At 57.2% G+C, this 14,608-nt stretch overlaps 1 protein-coding gene across 1 annotated transcript; it reads right to left on the bottom strand.

The window, feature by feature from the left end:
• Window positions 1-1,237: 1,237 nt before the first annotated feature.
• On the bottom strand, window positions 1,238-13,074 carry PYGM (glycogen phosphorylase, muscle associated). The gene is made up of 20 exons (XM_054570946.1): window positions 12,723-13,074; window positions 11,573-11,674; window positions 11,402-11,480; window positions 11,213-11,316; window positions 10,710-10,841; window positions 9,380-9,491; window positions 9,206-9,288; window positions 8,688-8,831; window positions 8,256-8,348; window positions 7,875-8,021; window positions 7,579-7,742; window positions 6,934-7,048; window positions 6,298-6,399; window positions 5,819-5,966; window positions 5,447-5,505; window positions 5,179-5,320; window positions 4,543-4,750; window positions 2,055-2,189; window positions 1,780-1,846; window positions 1,238-1,663 (listed from the first exon to the last, which is right to left on the bottom strand). The coding sequence occupies exons 1-20, from the start codon at window positions 12,963-12,965 to the stop codon at window positions 1,514-1,516; spliced, it is 2,529 nt and encodes an 842-aa protein (XP_054426921.1). The 5' UTR covers window positions 12,966-13,074; the 3' UTR covers window positions 1,238-1,513.
• Window positions 13,075-14,608: the final 1,534 nt, after the last annotated feature.

Genomic DNA, 14,608 nt, shown 5'->3' with positions numbered 1-14,608 from the left:
CCCCTGTGCCCCCCGCCCTGCCTGGTGTTGGGCAGAGGAAGCCGGGAGGGGCAGGAAGCGGACTGCGGTGGGGAAGGGGCGCCCCGCCCAGCCCCCGGCCCGGGTTCCTGTTTTCGAAACAAACCGTTCCCACGGGGCTACGCCGACCCAGGGCCGGACGTCTTCCTGCGGGCAGCGGGGGGCACAGGCCTGGTAGAGATCTGGGGCGTAAGGCACCGGGTCCTTGTGACAGTCAGAGGGAGAGGCTAGAGCAAGATGGGAGCATTTGGGGGAGAGGATCGTGTGGGGAGGGAGGAGTGAAAACGCCGCTACCTGGAGATGAGACCTCGATGTCTGGGGGATGTTGTGGAGGGAGCTCCAACTCACACAGGCGGGACTGGGGCCCCGGAAGTCTGGCTCCACGGTGCCAGATGGAAAGGGGCAGATGCAAGCTGCGGGTGGGTTCTCCGCAGGTTGGAAACTGGAGGCCTGGATGCCAGAGCCCCCGGCAAAGAGGAACTTGTGAGGGGTAGCCGCAGGCGGTTGGGGTCCCCACAATCCGGGCCTAGGGGAGCCCGTAACCGTTTCCGGACTTAGGGTTCAAACACACTCACTGTGAAACCACCCGCCCCAAACCTGCCTCACAAGACTTGCCACTCCCTGACTCGGGCCTGGGCAGTCACGACGTCCCCCACACTTCAATCTAGATAATCCTAGTAATAAGCCCTTTCTGGTCCTCAGTTTCCTCAAAATGAGGTGGGGCAACATTGGCCTAGCCTAGACAGTCTGGGAATGTCCCCCACCCGAACACTCCCCTGACTTTGGTTGAAGCAGAGCCACCTGCTTAGAGACCCTTAAAACGCCGCAGTGGGGCGGGGCTGAGGGCGGAGTCAAGATGGAGCCAACCTTCCACAGGCCCCTCCCCCTCCCTGATTCCTCCCCGGACAACGCGAAATCTTCAGTAGTCCCCGAATCGAAGTCCCGGCTTTCAGCCCTTGTGGGCCCCACCCTGGCAAACGCCCCGCCCCCGGCCAGCCTGGCGGGCTGCTGACCTAGTATGGACACAGCACTGGGAAGAGAGGCGTGGAGGGTGACGTCGGGAACGGGGCTGGAGAATCCTGGGCCCTGTGTCCATGGGCCACCGCCCCCTTCCAAGGGGACGCACCTGCCGCGGGTGGGGGGTGAGCCACGGTGACTGCGCAGCTGCTATTGTGCCCGCCCAGAGCTAAAAATATTTCCCAACAGAGAGAGGAGTTAAGGAGGCTCCCAAGGAGAATCAATTTATTGGGGGTTGGGGGTGGGTACAGTTGGTCAGACCCATAAATAGGAGGGAGCAAGAAGCCTGAAGACGAGATGGGAGCAGTGTCCTCAGTCACACTGGACGCCGTGACCTCAAGGCTAGGGGTAAATGAGTGTTTCAGGGAGAGGCTTAGAGATCTAACTGCAGTACCCCCGCCCTCTGGATGAGGAGCTGGGGCTGGCCCTAGGGATTGCAAACACGCTCAGCCACAGGTCTGGGGTCTGGTCTGGAGGCTCAGATCATCTCATCAGGGGCGGGCAGGGGCTGGCGGGAAGGTTCTACACCCCAGATCTCCCGGGCATACTGGGCAATGGTGCGGTCGCTGGAGAACTTGCCGGAGGTGGCTATATTCCGGATCACCATCCGCGTCCACTCTCTTGGGTTCTACAGGCCAAAAGGGAATTCTGGGTTCACTCTGCAGGTGGGGTCCTCAGCTTCCACTTCTTCCCAGCCAGGGCCACCAAAGCCCTGCCAGCCCCTGACCCAGGACCCCTCCTTACCTTGAACAGGGCACTGACTTTCTCCTGGCATTTAATATAGTCTTCATAATCTGCAAAGACTTTAAACCTGGAGGGCAATGGACAGGCAGGGAGCTCCATGAGGTCAAGGGCCAAGCCCATCCTGTCCTGCTGGACTTCTGGGGACCCCGAGAGTGATGCTGCTTCCGAGGGAGCCAGCCCCAACTGCTCAGAACCCCTGTCCAGCCTCCCTAACACACCAAGCCCTGTTCAGCCCAGCAGCCCCACCTGCCTGATTGCCTGGGTGGGTAGCTCACCGGTCATGGTGCATGAGCATGTTGACGATGTCCTTGAACAGGTCAGGCTGTTTGGGGGAGAAGAAGCCACTGCTCAGCTGTTCGATGATCTGCCGAAGCTCGGGAATTCGGTCATAGTACTCCTGGGCATTGTACCTGCAGGGAAGAGCTGTGGTCAGCACCCAGGAAAGGGAGTCCTGGCTCCTCCAAAGAAAAGCCCAGAAGTCCTAAGCCTCAGGGTCAGCCTGCTTCTGCCCTCCCTGCAGCTGCCACTGGAGTTCCTTCTCTAGAGGCCCTCTCCCTTCGGTGCTCAGCTTTCTATCCCCCTGGATGAGGAGGAGGAAACTGAGGCCCGAAGAGAGCAAAAAGGAAGTGTCAGAGCCCACATACCACTGCCGTCTCCTGACCAGTGCGTTTCCTCCATGCATGGCTTTCTCCTCCACTATCCCAAGTCCAAGCCTGGCCTCACCTTTGGTTTCTAGGAGGAGCCAACAGGTACATCCTAGGAGTGTCCTTAAACTCAGACTGTTCAACCGAGCTTGCTGCGGCGCCTGATGCCCACTTTCTTCCGGCGCTCCGCTCCTGAGGCAGCACCTTCCATCACTCAAACCCCCGGATTTGAGTGATGCCCAAGGCCGTGCCCAAGGCCAGTCTCATCTCTTCCCTTCCCTCCCCTCTTCCAACCAGAAACCAAGGCCACTTCCTCAACAATGTCCCTATTTCCTGCCCTGGCTGATGTGGCTCAGTGGACTGAGCACCAGCCTGTAAACCAAAGGGTCGCAGGTTCAATTCGCAGTCTAGGGCACATGCCTCGGTTGCGGGCCAGGTCCCCAGCACGGGGCGTGTGAGAGGCAACCACGCATTGATGTTTCTCTCCCTCTCTTGTTCCTTCCCTTCCCCTCTCTCTAAAAATAAATAAATAAAATCTTAAAAACAAAAGAAAGAGAGAGAGAAAGAAAGATAGAAATTAAGGAAGAAAGGAAGGAAGGAAGGAAGGAAGGAAGGAAGGAAGGAAGGAAGGAAGGAAGGAAGAAAAAAGAAAGAAAGGAAGAAAGACAATGTCCTTTTTCATCATCCTAACATTGGCCTGTGGCAACTGACTCTCCCAGCATTAAGTGTGAGTCCCCACACCGGTCCCCGACCTGAGCTTTTCCCCCTCCAGTCCGGCCTCCACCCTGCAGCCAAAATTGTCCTGGAGACCAGTTCTGAATGTGTCAGACCTTGCTCAAAATATTTCACATCTCCCACTGGTCCAGAGGACCGGGCCTGAACTGCCTAGTCAGGCTTCACAGGAGAAATTCCTCTCAATATTTAATGCCAGCTCTCATAAGCTGTCGGTGGGGATGGGAACTGATACCAACTTTCTAGAAAATACAACTTGGCAATATGTCTCAAGAGCCTTAAGAGTATTTCTGTTAGAGCTTTGACTCAGAAATACTCCCTTCTAATAATTATCTTAAGGAAATAATCAGGTATGTGGACAGAGTTGTGAAAGATTGGTCATTATAGTGATATTTGTATCAACAGGGGACACCAACTTTAATGTCTAACCACACGGAGTGGTTAAATAAGTTTTAGGGTCTGTCCATAGGATGGAGCACTATACAATCATTTAAAATATTTTTTTAAGACTAATGACATGGAAAACGCCTCTCCAATGTTAAATAAGATACCAGGATTCAAAACTGTGCATATAGTATTCCCAGCTTCTAAGAACTACACAGACTCAAATACATATATAAATACACATAGAGAAAGAAAACTGTGACCTTAAATCTGGGTGATGACATTCTGTATGACAGTTATTTTATTTTTTGTGGGTTTGTATGTTTTCCAATTAATGAGCATTATTGCTTTTATGATAAGAAAAATCATATTTTAAAATAAATTTTAAAAATATAATACTAGTAAAATATCACCCCAAAAGAACTGTGTTTCTGGCCCTGGCCAGTGTGGTTCAGTGGATTAAGCTCGGGCTTGCAAACCAAAAAGTCACCAATTTGATTCTCAATCAGGGCACATGCCTGAGTTGCAAGCCAAGTCCCCGGTAGGGGGCGTGTGATGTTTCTTGCCCTCTCTCCTTCCCTTCTTCTCTCTCTAGGAAATAAATAAATAAAATCTTTAAAAAAAAAATAATAAAGAGCTGCATTTCTGGACACAAGCACAGTTAACTGCTGTATTCCTATTTCCCTTTTTGCCTTGGCTGCCAGGGAGCTAAGAACTTAGTTTATTTCCAATTCCACAAATAAGATTATCTCTTAAGATTAATAGGACTTTCTCTTTGCCTTCAGTTCTGTGTTGCTTCTTTCTTTTCTCACTTTATTAAACTTTTTTTTTAAATAAGTTATCCCAAAAGTTTTCCAGAATTCTGAGGGCATAACCAAGATTCTGTGCAGCCTGCACCAGCCTTTCCAGGCACGCCTCTTGCTCCCAGCCCTAACCTCCAGCAGCCACACCCTGGTGCCTCCTGCCCACAGACTGTGAACTTAGGAGCCCTTGACCCCCATACCCTCTCTGGTCAAGCTTTTCCACGTCCTCCACTCTCATGCCGAAGATAAAGAAGTTCTCCTCTCCTGCCTCTTCTGCCATTTCCACGTTGGCCCCATCCATGGTGCCAATGGTCAGAGCCCCATTGAGCATGAACTTCATGTTGCCAGTGCCTGAGGCCTCGGTGCCCGCAGTGGAGATCTGCTCAGAGAGGTCAGCTGCTGGGATCACTGTGGGGCAGCAGCAGGAGGACAAGATCAGCTCTGGGGAAGGTCCCATTGCAGCTGGGGACACCGGGGTTAGGCTGGCCCTCGGCATAGCCAGACCCAGAGCCCTCCGACCACGGCCCTCCACGCTTCAGCAACTGAGCCTCCCTCTCACCCCCAACCCCTGGGTGATTATTGAACATCTGGGATCTAACCTGGACTCCCTGCCCAGCTCCATCATGTGATTTGACAAACACCAACGAGGCCCATTGCCCCTGGAACATCACCTCTACTGCCAAAAACTCCATTAGACAGACAGCCTCATGGTTTAATCATTGCCCTCTCCAGACTCCTCCTTAAAGTGCAAGTACCTCAGGAAGAGGTGACTAATACCTCTTCTGGGCATCAGACTAATCAGAGCCCCCCTAGGGTCCCCACAGGTGGCACCCCACCTTTCTCGGCCAGCGAGACCCTGTAGTTCTCCAGGAAGATCACACGGAGTCGGTCTCCCACCACCGGGTCGTGGTTGACCACATCCCCAATGGACGTGATGAGCTTAATGATCATCTTGGCCATGTGGTAGCCAGGGGCAGCCTGTGGGGGCACAGCCTGGAGTCAGCTCCGTGGTAGCCCCCTGCCCGCGTCCTGCAACCCAGCCAAGGCTGACCTCCCCCCGGATAGCGAAAGACCAGAGGCACAGTCTGTGGCCCAGCTTCTCACCTTCCCTCCAATCATCACAGTTCGAGGCACAACAAACTTATTGGGATCCTTCTTGATGCCTGTGGAGAGAGGGGGTTGTAAAGTGGGCCGCGTTCTCCCCCGGGCAGTAGCTCCTGGCAGTACCTGTCCAGCCAGGGACCAGGCTGGGAAACAGGAGGCCTGACTTGGGCAATCACTTGCTACGTGACCTCATATCTGTCCCTTCCCCTTCTCTGAGCCTCAGTTTGCCCAGCTGTAAAGTGGGATGGGGATAATTCTGTGTCCCAACAGTTGTCTTGAAGCTAAAGGACCTGTCGACTAGGGAGCATGCGGTATGCTGGGAGGTACACAGAGGAGAGAACCAGGTGACAGAGTAGGGTCCCTGTCACTCACGGTTGTACATGGTGATGATGTGGAGGCAGTTGAGGAGCTGGCGTTTGTATTCATGAATCCGCTTCACCTGGACGTCGAAGAGTGAGTTGGGGTTGATACGGACTTTGTATTCCTTCTCTAGATAAGCAGAGAACTTCAGCTTGTTTTCCTGAAGGCAGGGGAGGGAGAAAGCTCACCAACCGGCCTCAGCCTCAGGCGATCCTACAGTCTCATTTCTTTCCCAGGAAGGGAGAGGACACAGGGCTCACATGCCACTTTCATCCACTCCTACACCAGGGCAGACATTGCTAATCAATGTCAGCACTCTTCCAGTGAGGTCCGATGAGGCTTTCCCACCAGGGACTCCACGCAACTTCTACCAGTGGCCTGAGGTTGCAGGAGAGACGAGCTCTATTGGCCATTCCTGACCGGGCCTTCTGGGCCTCCAGAAGTCTCCATCACAGGCTGGCACAGGGGTCCTGGGCTGCAATGCTCCTCACCTGCTTCACTTTGGCGACATCCCGGATGAAGTTTTCATCATCCACATAGGAGAGCAGTTTGCGCAGCTGGTCCAGATCAGAGATGTAATCCTCCCCGATGCGCTGTGGGAAGCTGGCTCTGAGCAGGCCCATTCCCCTCCTCCGTCCTCCCGCACAGAGGGGTCCCTTTCCAGGTCAGCCAAGCCCCATCCATGGCAGACGGCTCCTCCCTCTCCAGCTTCCCAGCTGAGGTGTGACCTGCAAATGTCCATCTTCCTCCCCTCCCGACCTTGAGCTGACCCCAGCAGGCCTTCCTCCTGGCCTTTTCCTCAGACAGGCAATGATCTCACCGCCCGGCTCCCAATCTCTGTCCCCTTCCAGTCTCACTTCAGATGTGACCTATCGATGACCCCTCCATTAGACTGTAAACTCCACTAGGTTGACCTTCATAGCAGGGCTGCCTTAGCCCACTGGACTTCCTCCTACAGGTAGGGAACGGTTCCCCTCCCTACAGTGCATGGAAGGCTTAGGGAACGACATGCGGCAAGGAGTTCAGCCCTCCATGGGCACCCTATAGTAAACCACCTACATGACCATTCCCAGCTGACCCTGCAGTGGCCGGTGTTGACCCCATCTGGCCATACAATGACCTCTCACCTCAGCAATGACCTCTGCCAGCCCAGGGTTACACATAACCAGCCAGCGCCGAGGCGTGATGCCATTGGTTTTATTCTGGAACTTATGAGGCTCCAGCTCGTAGAAGTCCTTGAAGCTGCAAAATGGAGTTGCGGGGGGCGTCACCGCTCACCCCTGTGGGATGAAGGCCTCCTTCCAGGGTCCCTATCCTGGCTTCTTTTCTTTTTTTTTTTTTCTTTCTTTTTTTTAAAATTTTTTAAAAGATTTTATTTATTTATTTTTAGAGAGGGTAAGGGAGGGAAAAAGAGAGGGAGAGAAACATCAATGTGTGGTTGCTCTCATGCACCCCCTACTGGGGACCTGGCCCGCAACCCAGGCATGTGCCCGAGTGGGAATCCAACCGGTGAGCCTTCGGTTCGCAGGCCAGCGCTCAATCCACTGAGCCACACCAGCCAGGGTCCTATCCTAGCTTCTTAATGAAAGAGGCCTGTGGGTGAGAGGTGCTGCTGTGTGTAAGAAGGGGGCCATCTGGGGACAGGACTGGACCCTGCTTGTTAGAGAGATGCTACCTGTGGAAGGGCCAGCTATGCTGCACGGTGAAGGGGCGGGCCTGTAAGTGACAGGGGCCTAGAAGTAGTGGGCCCAGGGGGAGAGCTGGGGGCTCACATGGTCTTCTTGAGGATCTCAGAGTGGATGCGAGCCACACCGTTGACGGCATGAGACCCGGCGATGCACAGGTGGGCCATGTTGATGCGCTTCACAGCGCCCTCTTCCACAAGCGACATGCGCCGCAGCCGGTCTACGTCCCCTGGGAACACGGCTGCCACCCGCTGCGCCAGGAGAACCCAGAGGTAAGACTGGATGCAAGAACCAAGTCCCCAGCCCCATCCCCTCAGAACTCTGCCCAGAGCCCTCCCCACTCGCGTCTCCGGCCCCGTGCTGCCCACGCCACCTCCGCTCACATTAAGGAAGCGCTGGTTGATCTCATAGATGATCTGGAGATGCCGTGGCAGCAGTGTCTCCAAGAGCTGCACCGGCCAGCGCTCCAGGGCCTCAGGCAGCACCGTGTGGTTGGTGTAGGCGCAGGTCTTCACCGTCAAGTCCCAGGCCTGGCAGAGGAATGAAGAATTAGGATCCCGGGCATAAGCCCTTTGGCTGCCCACGCTGTGCAGCCAGGGGCCAGCCCTGCCACTGCGGGGCTAGGTTCCGGGATACCCACCCCCTGCGCCTCCCGCTGCCATCTGTTCAGCAGGGGTTCCACTCCCATCTTTCACTCCCCAGCCTGGAAAGGGAACCCTGAAGCAGAGAAGGTTAGACAGGGGTGCAAGGGTCCTGAAGCCCACCTTGTCCCAGTCCAGCCGCTCCAGGTCCACCAGAATCCTCATCAGCTCGGGGATGGCCAGGGAGGGGTGGGTGTCGTTGAGCTGGATGGCCACCTGTTGTGGGAGGGGCAGGCAAAGAGTCAGTCTGGGCTTCAAACCAAGGCTATGGCCGCTGTCCTTTGCCCCTTCAGGGTCCCCTCCAAGGGCCCAGCGTGGTCCTAGGGCTGAGTTGTAGGTGGAGGCTCTCATGGGAGCAGCTGCGGGGCAGCAGCGGGAGGGAGCCCAGGTTGTGCGGACTGAGGATCCAGAGCAGGTCACGCTCCCATGCGCACCCAGCCATCAGCCTCCGCTTGCTCACCCATAGAACGGGCAGGCAGGCTGCAGCCGGAGGGAAGGGCGTGGCACACATCAAAGCAGGTGGACAGGGCAGCCCTCCTGCGCGCGGCCTCGTACCTTATCTGGGAAGGCGTCGAAGCTCGTGCGCACAGCGTCCCGGCAGCCAAACTTGGAGGACTTGAAGCGGCGGATGATGTCCTGGAGCGTGGCAGCCACTACAAAGTACTCCTGCTTCAGCCGCAGCTCCTTCCCCTCGAAGAACTGGGGACAGGGTAAGGCAGAAGGGAGTCAAGGTGGTGGAGCTGCGGCCAACATGGCTGTGGGTGTGGCCAGGAGACTCCTCAGACACCAGGACCCGTGAGTCCTGAACTGCCCCCATCTCCAGGAGCTGGGGGGCTTTCCCCCACCAAGAGGTAGCAATGGTAACAGTGTCAGGAGGGGGACATTCAAAGAGCAGGGAACGGCTCCTCCACAGTGCCCCCCCAAAACCTGCCACGCCCCAGGACTCAGCCATCCCCCACTTAACCGGGACAACAAACAGGGAGCACAGGGCCTGGCAGTCCGTCCCGGCCCTCCCCTCTCCGGTCTTCTCTCATGCACGCGGGCTTCCTGCCTGCAGACCGGGGCAGACATACGTTGTCGTTGGGGTACAGGACACGAGAGATGTTTTCTGCCAAGTTGCGGTCCAGCACAGCCTGGATGTAGCCACCAATGTTGACTAGGGGGCAAAAGTGGGGACAGGGTCGGGCCTGGGCCGAGCATGGGTTGGGGGTGCGCGGGGGCTGCTGACTACTGGCGGCTGAACTCACAGTCCTTGAGGTTGAAGTCATTGGGGGCCTTCGCAGACCACAGGCGCATGGTGTTGACGATGTTGTTGCGGTAGCCGGGCACGGGCGTGTCATAAGGCATGGCCAACACTACCTGTGGGGGCACCCAGTGCGGTCTCAGGAGCTGGGCACCTGCTGTGTCTCGCCCGTGGGGCCTGAGAGTGGCACTCCGTCGACTCCCAGCCTCTAGGATCTAGTCCCCACTCCAGACAGCCTCGAGCAAACCCCTCAGCCTCCCTGGCCCTTATCCATAAAAAGAAGACGCCCCGGCAGCCCCTCTAGCCCTAGCCGGACTTGCGGGGCTGATGTAAGGTTTACAGGAGGGGGCGGGCAGCGAGGAGCCCCGCGACCGAGGTGACGTTTTGTTGGTGGCCACTGTGCAGTGATGATGCGGATGAGCTGGCCCACCTGGCCTGAGCACAACCTCGGGGACACTCTGGGCTCAAGAAAGAGCTGGGGCATCCGGGGCCGGGCTGGAGGAGTCACAGAGGTCAAGTCCCTCCAAGGAGCTTACGCCTGGTTGACCACAGGGCTAATCAGCAGTGACTCGCTGTCGCCGCCAATAACTGCTGCCACAGGGTGGGGGCGTGACCCCCCTCCGTATGAAGTAGCCCCGATGGGAGTCACGTGGAAGCTGTAGCTCAGAGAAGGAAGGGGCAGGCCCAAAAGCAGAGAGCCAGGTGGGCAGCCGAAGTCCCCACTGGACCTTGGTGTGGATGGCAGCAGAACAGATGCCCAGTCCTGGACCCCCGGAGGCTTCTGTGCAGCCAGCCGGGGGCCAATGGCCTGCAGCCACAGCCTAAGGACTGACTGGGCCGGATTCAGACACCAGTTTTGGCTTTAGGGCTCCTTCTAACTTGCTCTGTGATCTTGAACAAGCCCATCCCCCTCTCAAGGCTTTAACTTTCTCTCTTCTTCCTGGCCTGTCACTTTGTTTCCAATCAAGCCCCTAGTTGAGATGTGGGGGAGTCAAGTCACCATGATTATTCTCTGATGGGTCTTGGGGGGTGAAGAGGAGCATAGTCAGGTGAACGGCGCTGGTGGAACAGCGCAGCCAGTCTTCTCCTCCCCTGCTCTGTACTTGGCCTAGATCCCTTGGGACCCTATTGTCTCCAGGCTCCAGCTGTGTGGCCTCGTTAACTCACTTAACCTCTCTGAGCTTCCATGCATCCTCCATTGCGAAATGGCCCTGGGTCCAGTAGCCTCAGGCTCTTTCCCTATATCTCCCCGTTTCCTCTAGCAGCTTCCTCCTCCCCTTCCCCCTTGCTGGGTCCTCCCCATTCCCATTCCCATTCCCTGGCTTTGTCTTCACCTGTGTGTCCACCCACTTGGCCCCCTGGCTGGTGTGTTCCACTCGGCCATAGAAGTGCACAGGCAGCGTGAACTCAGGTCGGGCCTTCTCCCAGGGGTTGCCGTAGCGAAGCCAGTCATCTGCCTCCTCCATCTGAGCCCAAGGCAGATCAGGGGAGAAAGGAAAGCCGCGTGAGACCCAGACTCACCACCGCGGGCCGCAGGGGGGCAAGAGCAGTGGCCCTGGTACACTCTATACAGGGTGTAAATTAAGGGCTCCGGGGGGGCCCTGGTCTGGTGGGATATCCGATGGGATGTGGTGGGTGTATGAGAGTTCAAGGGGTGCCGCAGCTGTGAACCACCTGCTTCAGGAGTGACCAACTGGCTTTGGGGTCATGGGAAAGGGCAAGGATGCTTTTCATCAAGACTGGGGTTAGTTCTGGTCTATCCAGGGATGGATAACCAAGTGGGAGTCCCTCCCATCATTGCCAGGTCCCCACAAAGTCAGGGCCTGAGGTTGCTCACCTGCCAGCCCCCGCAGATCTTCTGGTTAAAAATCCCAAACTCATATCGGATCCCGTAACCATAGGCAGCCAGGCCCAGTGTTGCCATAGAGTCCAGAAAGCAGGCTAGGGGCGTGCGGGGAGGTCAGTGTCAGGGACCCAGCGCCAAAGAGCTTTCTGCCCACCCCGCCCCCTGCTACCCTCCGCTCACCTGCCAGCCGGCCCAGGCCCCCGTTGCCCAGCCCTGCGTCTTCCTCAATTTCCTCCAGCTCCTCCATGTCCAGGCCCAGCTAGAGGGGACAGGGTGTGGCAGCTGTCAGGGCCACTGGCCAGCAGGAGAACCCCCCAACCCCTAAGGCTTGCCTCAAGACAGCCCCCCGACCTGGTAGACGGCCTCATCGCAGGCGTTCTCCAAGGCCAGGTTCACCATGGTGTTTTGCAGCGTCCGGCCCATGTAGAACTCCAGAGACAGGTAGTAGATCCTCTGCCCGAGACACAGATATGCGAGGGGAGGGGTCAGGGCTGCCAACCAACACACAGGAAGGCCTCGCGGGGCCTACGCTTCTCATCCCTCCTGCCCAGTCCAAGGCCCCAGTGTCTCCCAGCCCCAGCTCCATTTTCTTTCTCCCCATTTCAGGCTTTGGGACCCATCCGGTAAGCTTCTGATCCCAGCATTCCCTCTGACTTTGGACAAATCGCTTTTCTTTTCTGAGCCTGTTTTCTCATCTGGAAAATGGGGCTGGCCATATCTACCTCAGGTATTGAGGTGCTTGGAAGAGGTGGGGACCCCCTCCCTCCCACACAAGCCTCCCAGCAGCCCAGCAGGGAGTCAGGGCAAAGAGAAATACCTCCAAGTGCTCCCTGAGAGGGGAAAGCCAAGCCGAGAGAAAGTCATTTGCTCAAGGTCATACAATGACTCACGGCTAGAGTCAGCCCCGTCCTGTCCTTCCAGTGCACAGCTCCCCTTGGCCCTCAAGCCTCAGCCCCAAGAAAGGGACGGAGAAGCACCAGGATCCAGGATGTTGGTGGTGCCCGCTCTCCTGGTTGCCTGGGCCATACCTCCCCCACCCCTGCCCAGGAGTGTCGGGTTGCTGACATTTACCACTGACCCCAAAAGACACTTGATCCCCCTGCCCCAACTACCCCAGCTGCGCACCACCTGCTACCCAGGCACACCACACACACATCCAATGACGCAATGATGAGTTCTTCAGGTCCCCCACTTCAGGTCCAACCCAGGCCTCTGGGTCTCCCTGTCCCGCCCCAGGAGCCCCTCCAGTCTCTGAGGGGGTGCTGGGCCTTTGCAGCCAGCCCACCTGAACTGAGGTCCCTGACCACCCCCACCTCAGGCTTCTCTGCCTGGGTTGCGCCAGCCCCCATTGCACCTAAGACCCCTGGATCCTCCAGCCACAGGAACCTGGAGTGACCCTTTATTTTGCTGCAGAAAACAGACCCCAGGAAGGGTCAAGATCTCCCAGCCCCCCGGCAGGGCCCCCAGCCCACTCCCCTGCCCTGCGTGCCCCAGTCAGCACCTTGGGGTCCTTCTCATAGTAGTGCTGCTGCGTGCGGATCCAGCGGCCCACGAGGTGGTCACGCACAGTGTGGGCCAGCGCAAAGTAGTAGTCCCGAGGGGTGGCCACATTGCGGTCCTTTACGAGTGTGAAATGTAGGTGCCGGTTGAAGTTCTTCTTCAGGTCAGTCACATTCTCCACGCCGGCAAGGCCGCGCACACTGATTTGCTTTCTCTTCTCCTGGTCTGACAGGGGCCGGGACATGGCTGCAGGAGGGTGGGCCGGGCTGACTGGTGGATGGGTGGACGGACGGCCTCAGTGGTGCCTCCAGCCAGGGAGTGGAAATCCCCAGGCGCCTGGTGATTTAAAGCCGGACTCTGGGCAGCATGCCCCGCCTCCCTGGGCGATGGGAGGGTCTTGGCCTGAGAGTCCAGGAGCTATTCTGGGCGAGGGGAGGAGAAGAGAGAGGCAGGGAGAGCAGGGCTCAGTCTGGCTCATTCACAGCCCTGCGCTGACCCATGTCCTCCAGGGCTTGCACCCGGGGGTCTTCTGACTTCTGTCCCTGTCCCTGCCTTCTGCGGGGTCGAAAACAAAACACAGCATGTGGAGTGCTGGCTTGAGAGGCCCGAGGCTGGCCTGGAGCTGATGGGCTGACTTTGGCCTGGGAGCTTTCCTCGGTCTGGCCCTTTCCCTGGGCTATTGATGAAGGGCGGGCTGCCCTGCGGGCTCTCACGAGGGTCTGAGGGGGCTGTGAAGTGGGCAGGTGTCAGGAGGCCCAGCCTCCTTCAGAGTGGCTTGGTTTGCTCTGGACATTTGCCCAAAGAGGCTGCAAACCCCAGGCTGAATGGCCTCTGCTCAGGCTTCCACAGTGGCTACACTGGGTGGCTCCCGTTAGCTGCACTCTGGTGGGAAGGCTGCATAGTGTGGTAGCAAAAGTAGATGGGAGCCCCCCACCTCCTTGCAGGCTGAAGGGGTCAGTGTGCCCCAAACAGATGAGTGCAAGCTAGTGTAGGACACTGGGTGTCTTGAGAAAAGGGAGAGCAGGACCCCGAGTTTCAGGGGGTGGTACGGGGGAATGTCACGTGAGGCTGGGCCAATACCCCTACCCCACCCCCACCCAAACTGATCTGCTCTGAGCTCCGCCTGTTGCTGTCCCTCAAGGAGCTGCTAAGTGACCTTTTGAGAGGGACGGTCAGATTACAGGCCAACTTTGGCTAAGGGGCCGAGGCTGGAGCAGGGGCCCCTGGGAACTGTAGTCCTGTGAGCCCACAGGGGTGGGAGAAACTGAAGCATACTGCCCAGCCCCCACCGTGACATTGGCGGATGGTTATTAGGCCTTCCTGTGAGGCAGCTGTCAGGTGCCTTCTCCCTCTCACTCCTCCCACCTGGGCCACCACTGGAGAGGCACTTAGTGCTGCAGGGTTCACAGCTATGACCTTACCTGTAAAATGGGAGCCCCTACACCCCAGGAACTTTACACCGTTCATCTTCCTTTGGAGGCTTTGGCTGCCCCCAAGTGCCTACTCATGGCCTGGCCCCAGCGCTGATATGCTGTGTGACCTTAGGCTGGTTGCTTTCCTTTTCTGAGCCTTGGACTCAAATAAAATTTCTAAGTCTTGTGGAGGCCAACTTCAGATCCCGCTTTCTTCTTCGAGCAAAGGGAGCCCAAGGCCTTGTGCTATTTCAAAGGCTGCCCAGGCCTCCTGGGGTGGTGGGCCAGTGGAGGGGAGGAACTTGGTGTTCTGGTCTGAGGACTGAAGAAGGTCATAGGCCTGGACAACTGCAGAATGCTGCTGAGAGGCTGGTCCAGGGAAGGCCAGGTTTTTCCCTGAGGACTTTCTGAGCCACAGCACAGCCAGTCCTCAGTGCTGCAGCCTAACTACAGCTCAGTGCGGGGGCTGAACTGC

Source organism: Pteronotus mesoamericanus, unplaced genomic scaffold (genome assembly GCF_021234165.1).
Source record: "Pteronotus mesoamericanus isolate MK-2021 breed Mesoamerican mustached bat unplaced genomic scaffold, CSHL_Meso_final contig_214, whole genome shotgun sequence".
NCBI classification, from domain to species: domain Eukaryota; kingdom Metazoa; phylum Chordata; class Mammalia; order Chiroptera; family Mormoopidae; genus Pteronotus; species Pteronotus mesoamericanus.
Note: the sequence above shows the minus strand (reverse complement) of the source record. Positions and strands in the feature narration are given on the sequence as shown.

What these genes read in the sequence shown, in the direction of transcription:
- PYGM (XM_054570946.1), bottom strand. Translation starts at nt 12,965, where the DNA reads ATGTCCCGGCCCCTGTCAGACCAGGAGAAGAGAAAGCAAATCAGTGTG. An exon ending in AGATCTGCGGGGGCTGGCAG is followed by an intron (nt 10,842 to 11,212) that starts GTGAGCAACCTC and finishes CCTTGGGCTCAG; the next exon opens with ATGGAGGAGGCAGATGACTG. An exon ending in TCCTGTACCCCAACGACAAC is followed by an intron (nt 8,832 to 9,205) that starts GTATGTCTGCCC and finishes CCCTGTCCCCAG; the next exon opens with TTCTTCGAGGGGAAGGAGCT.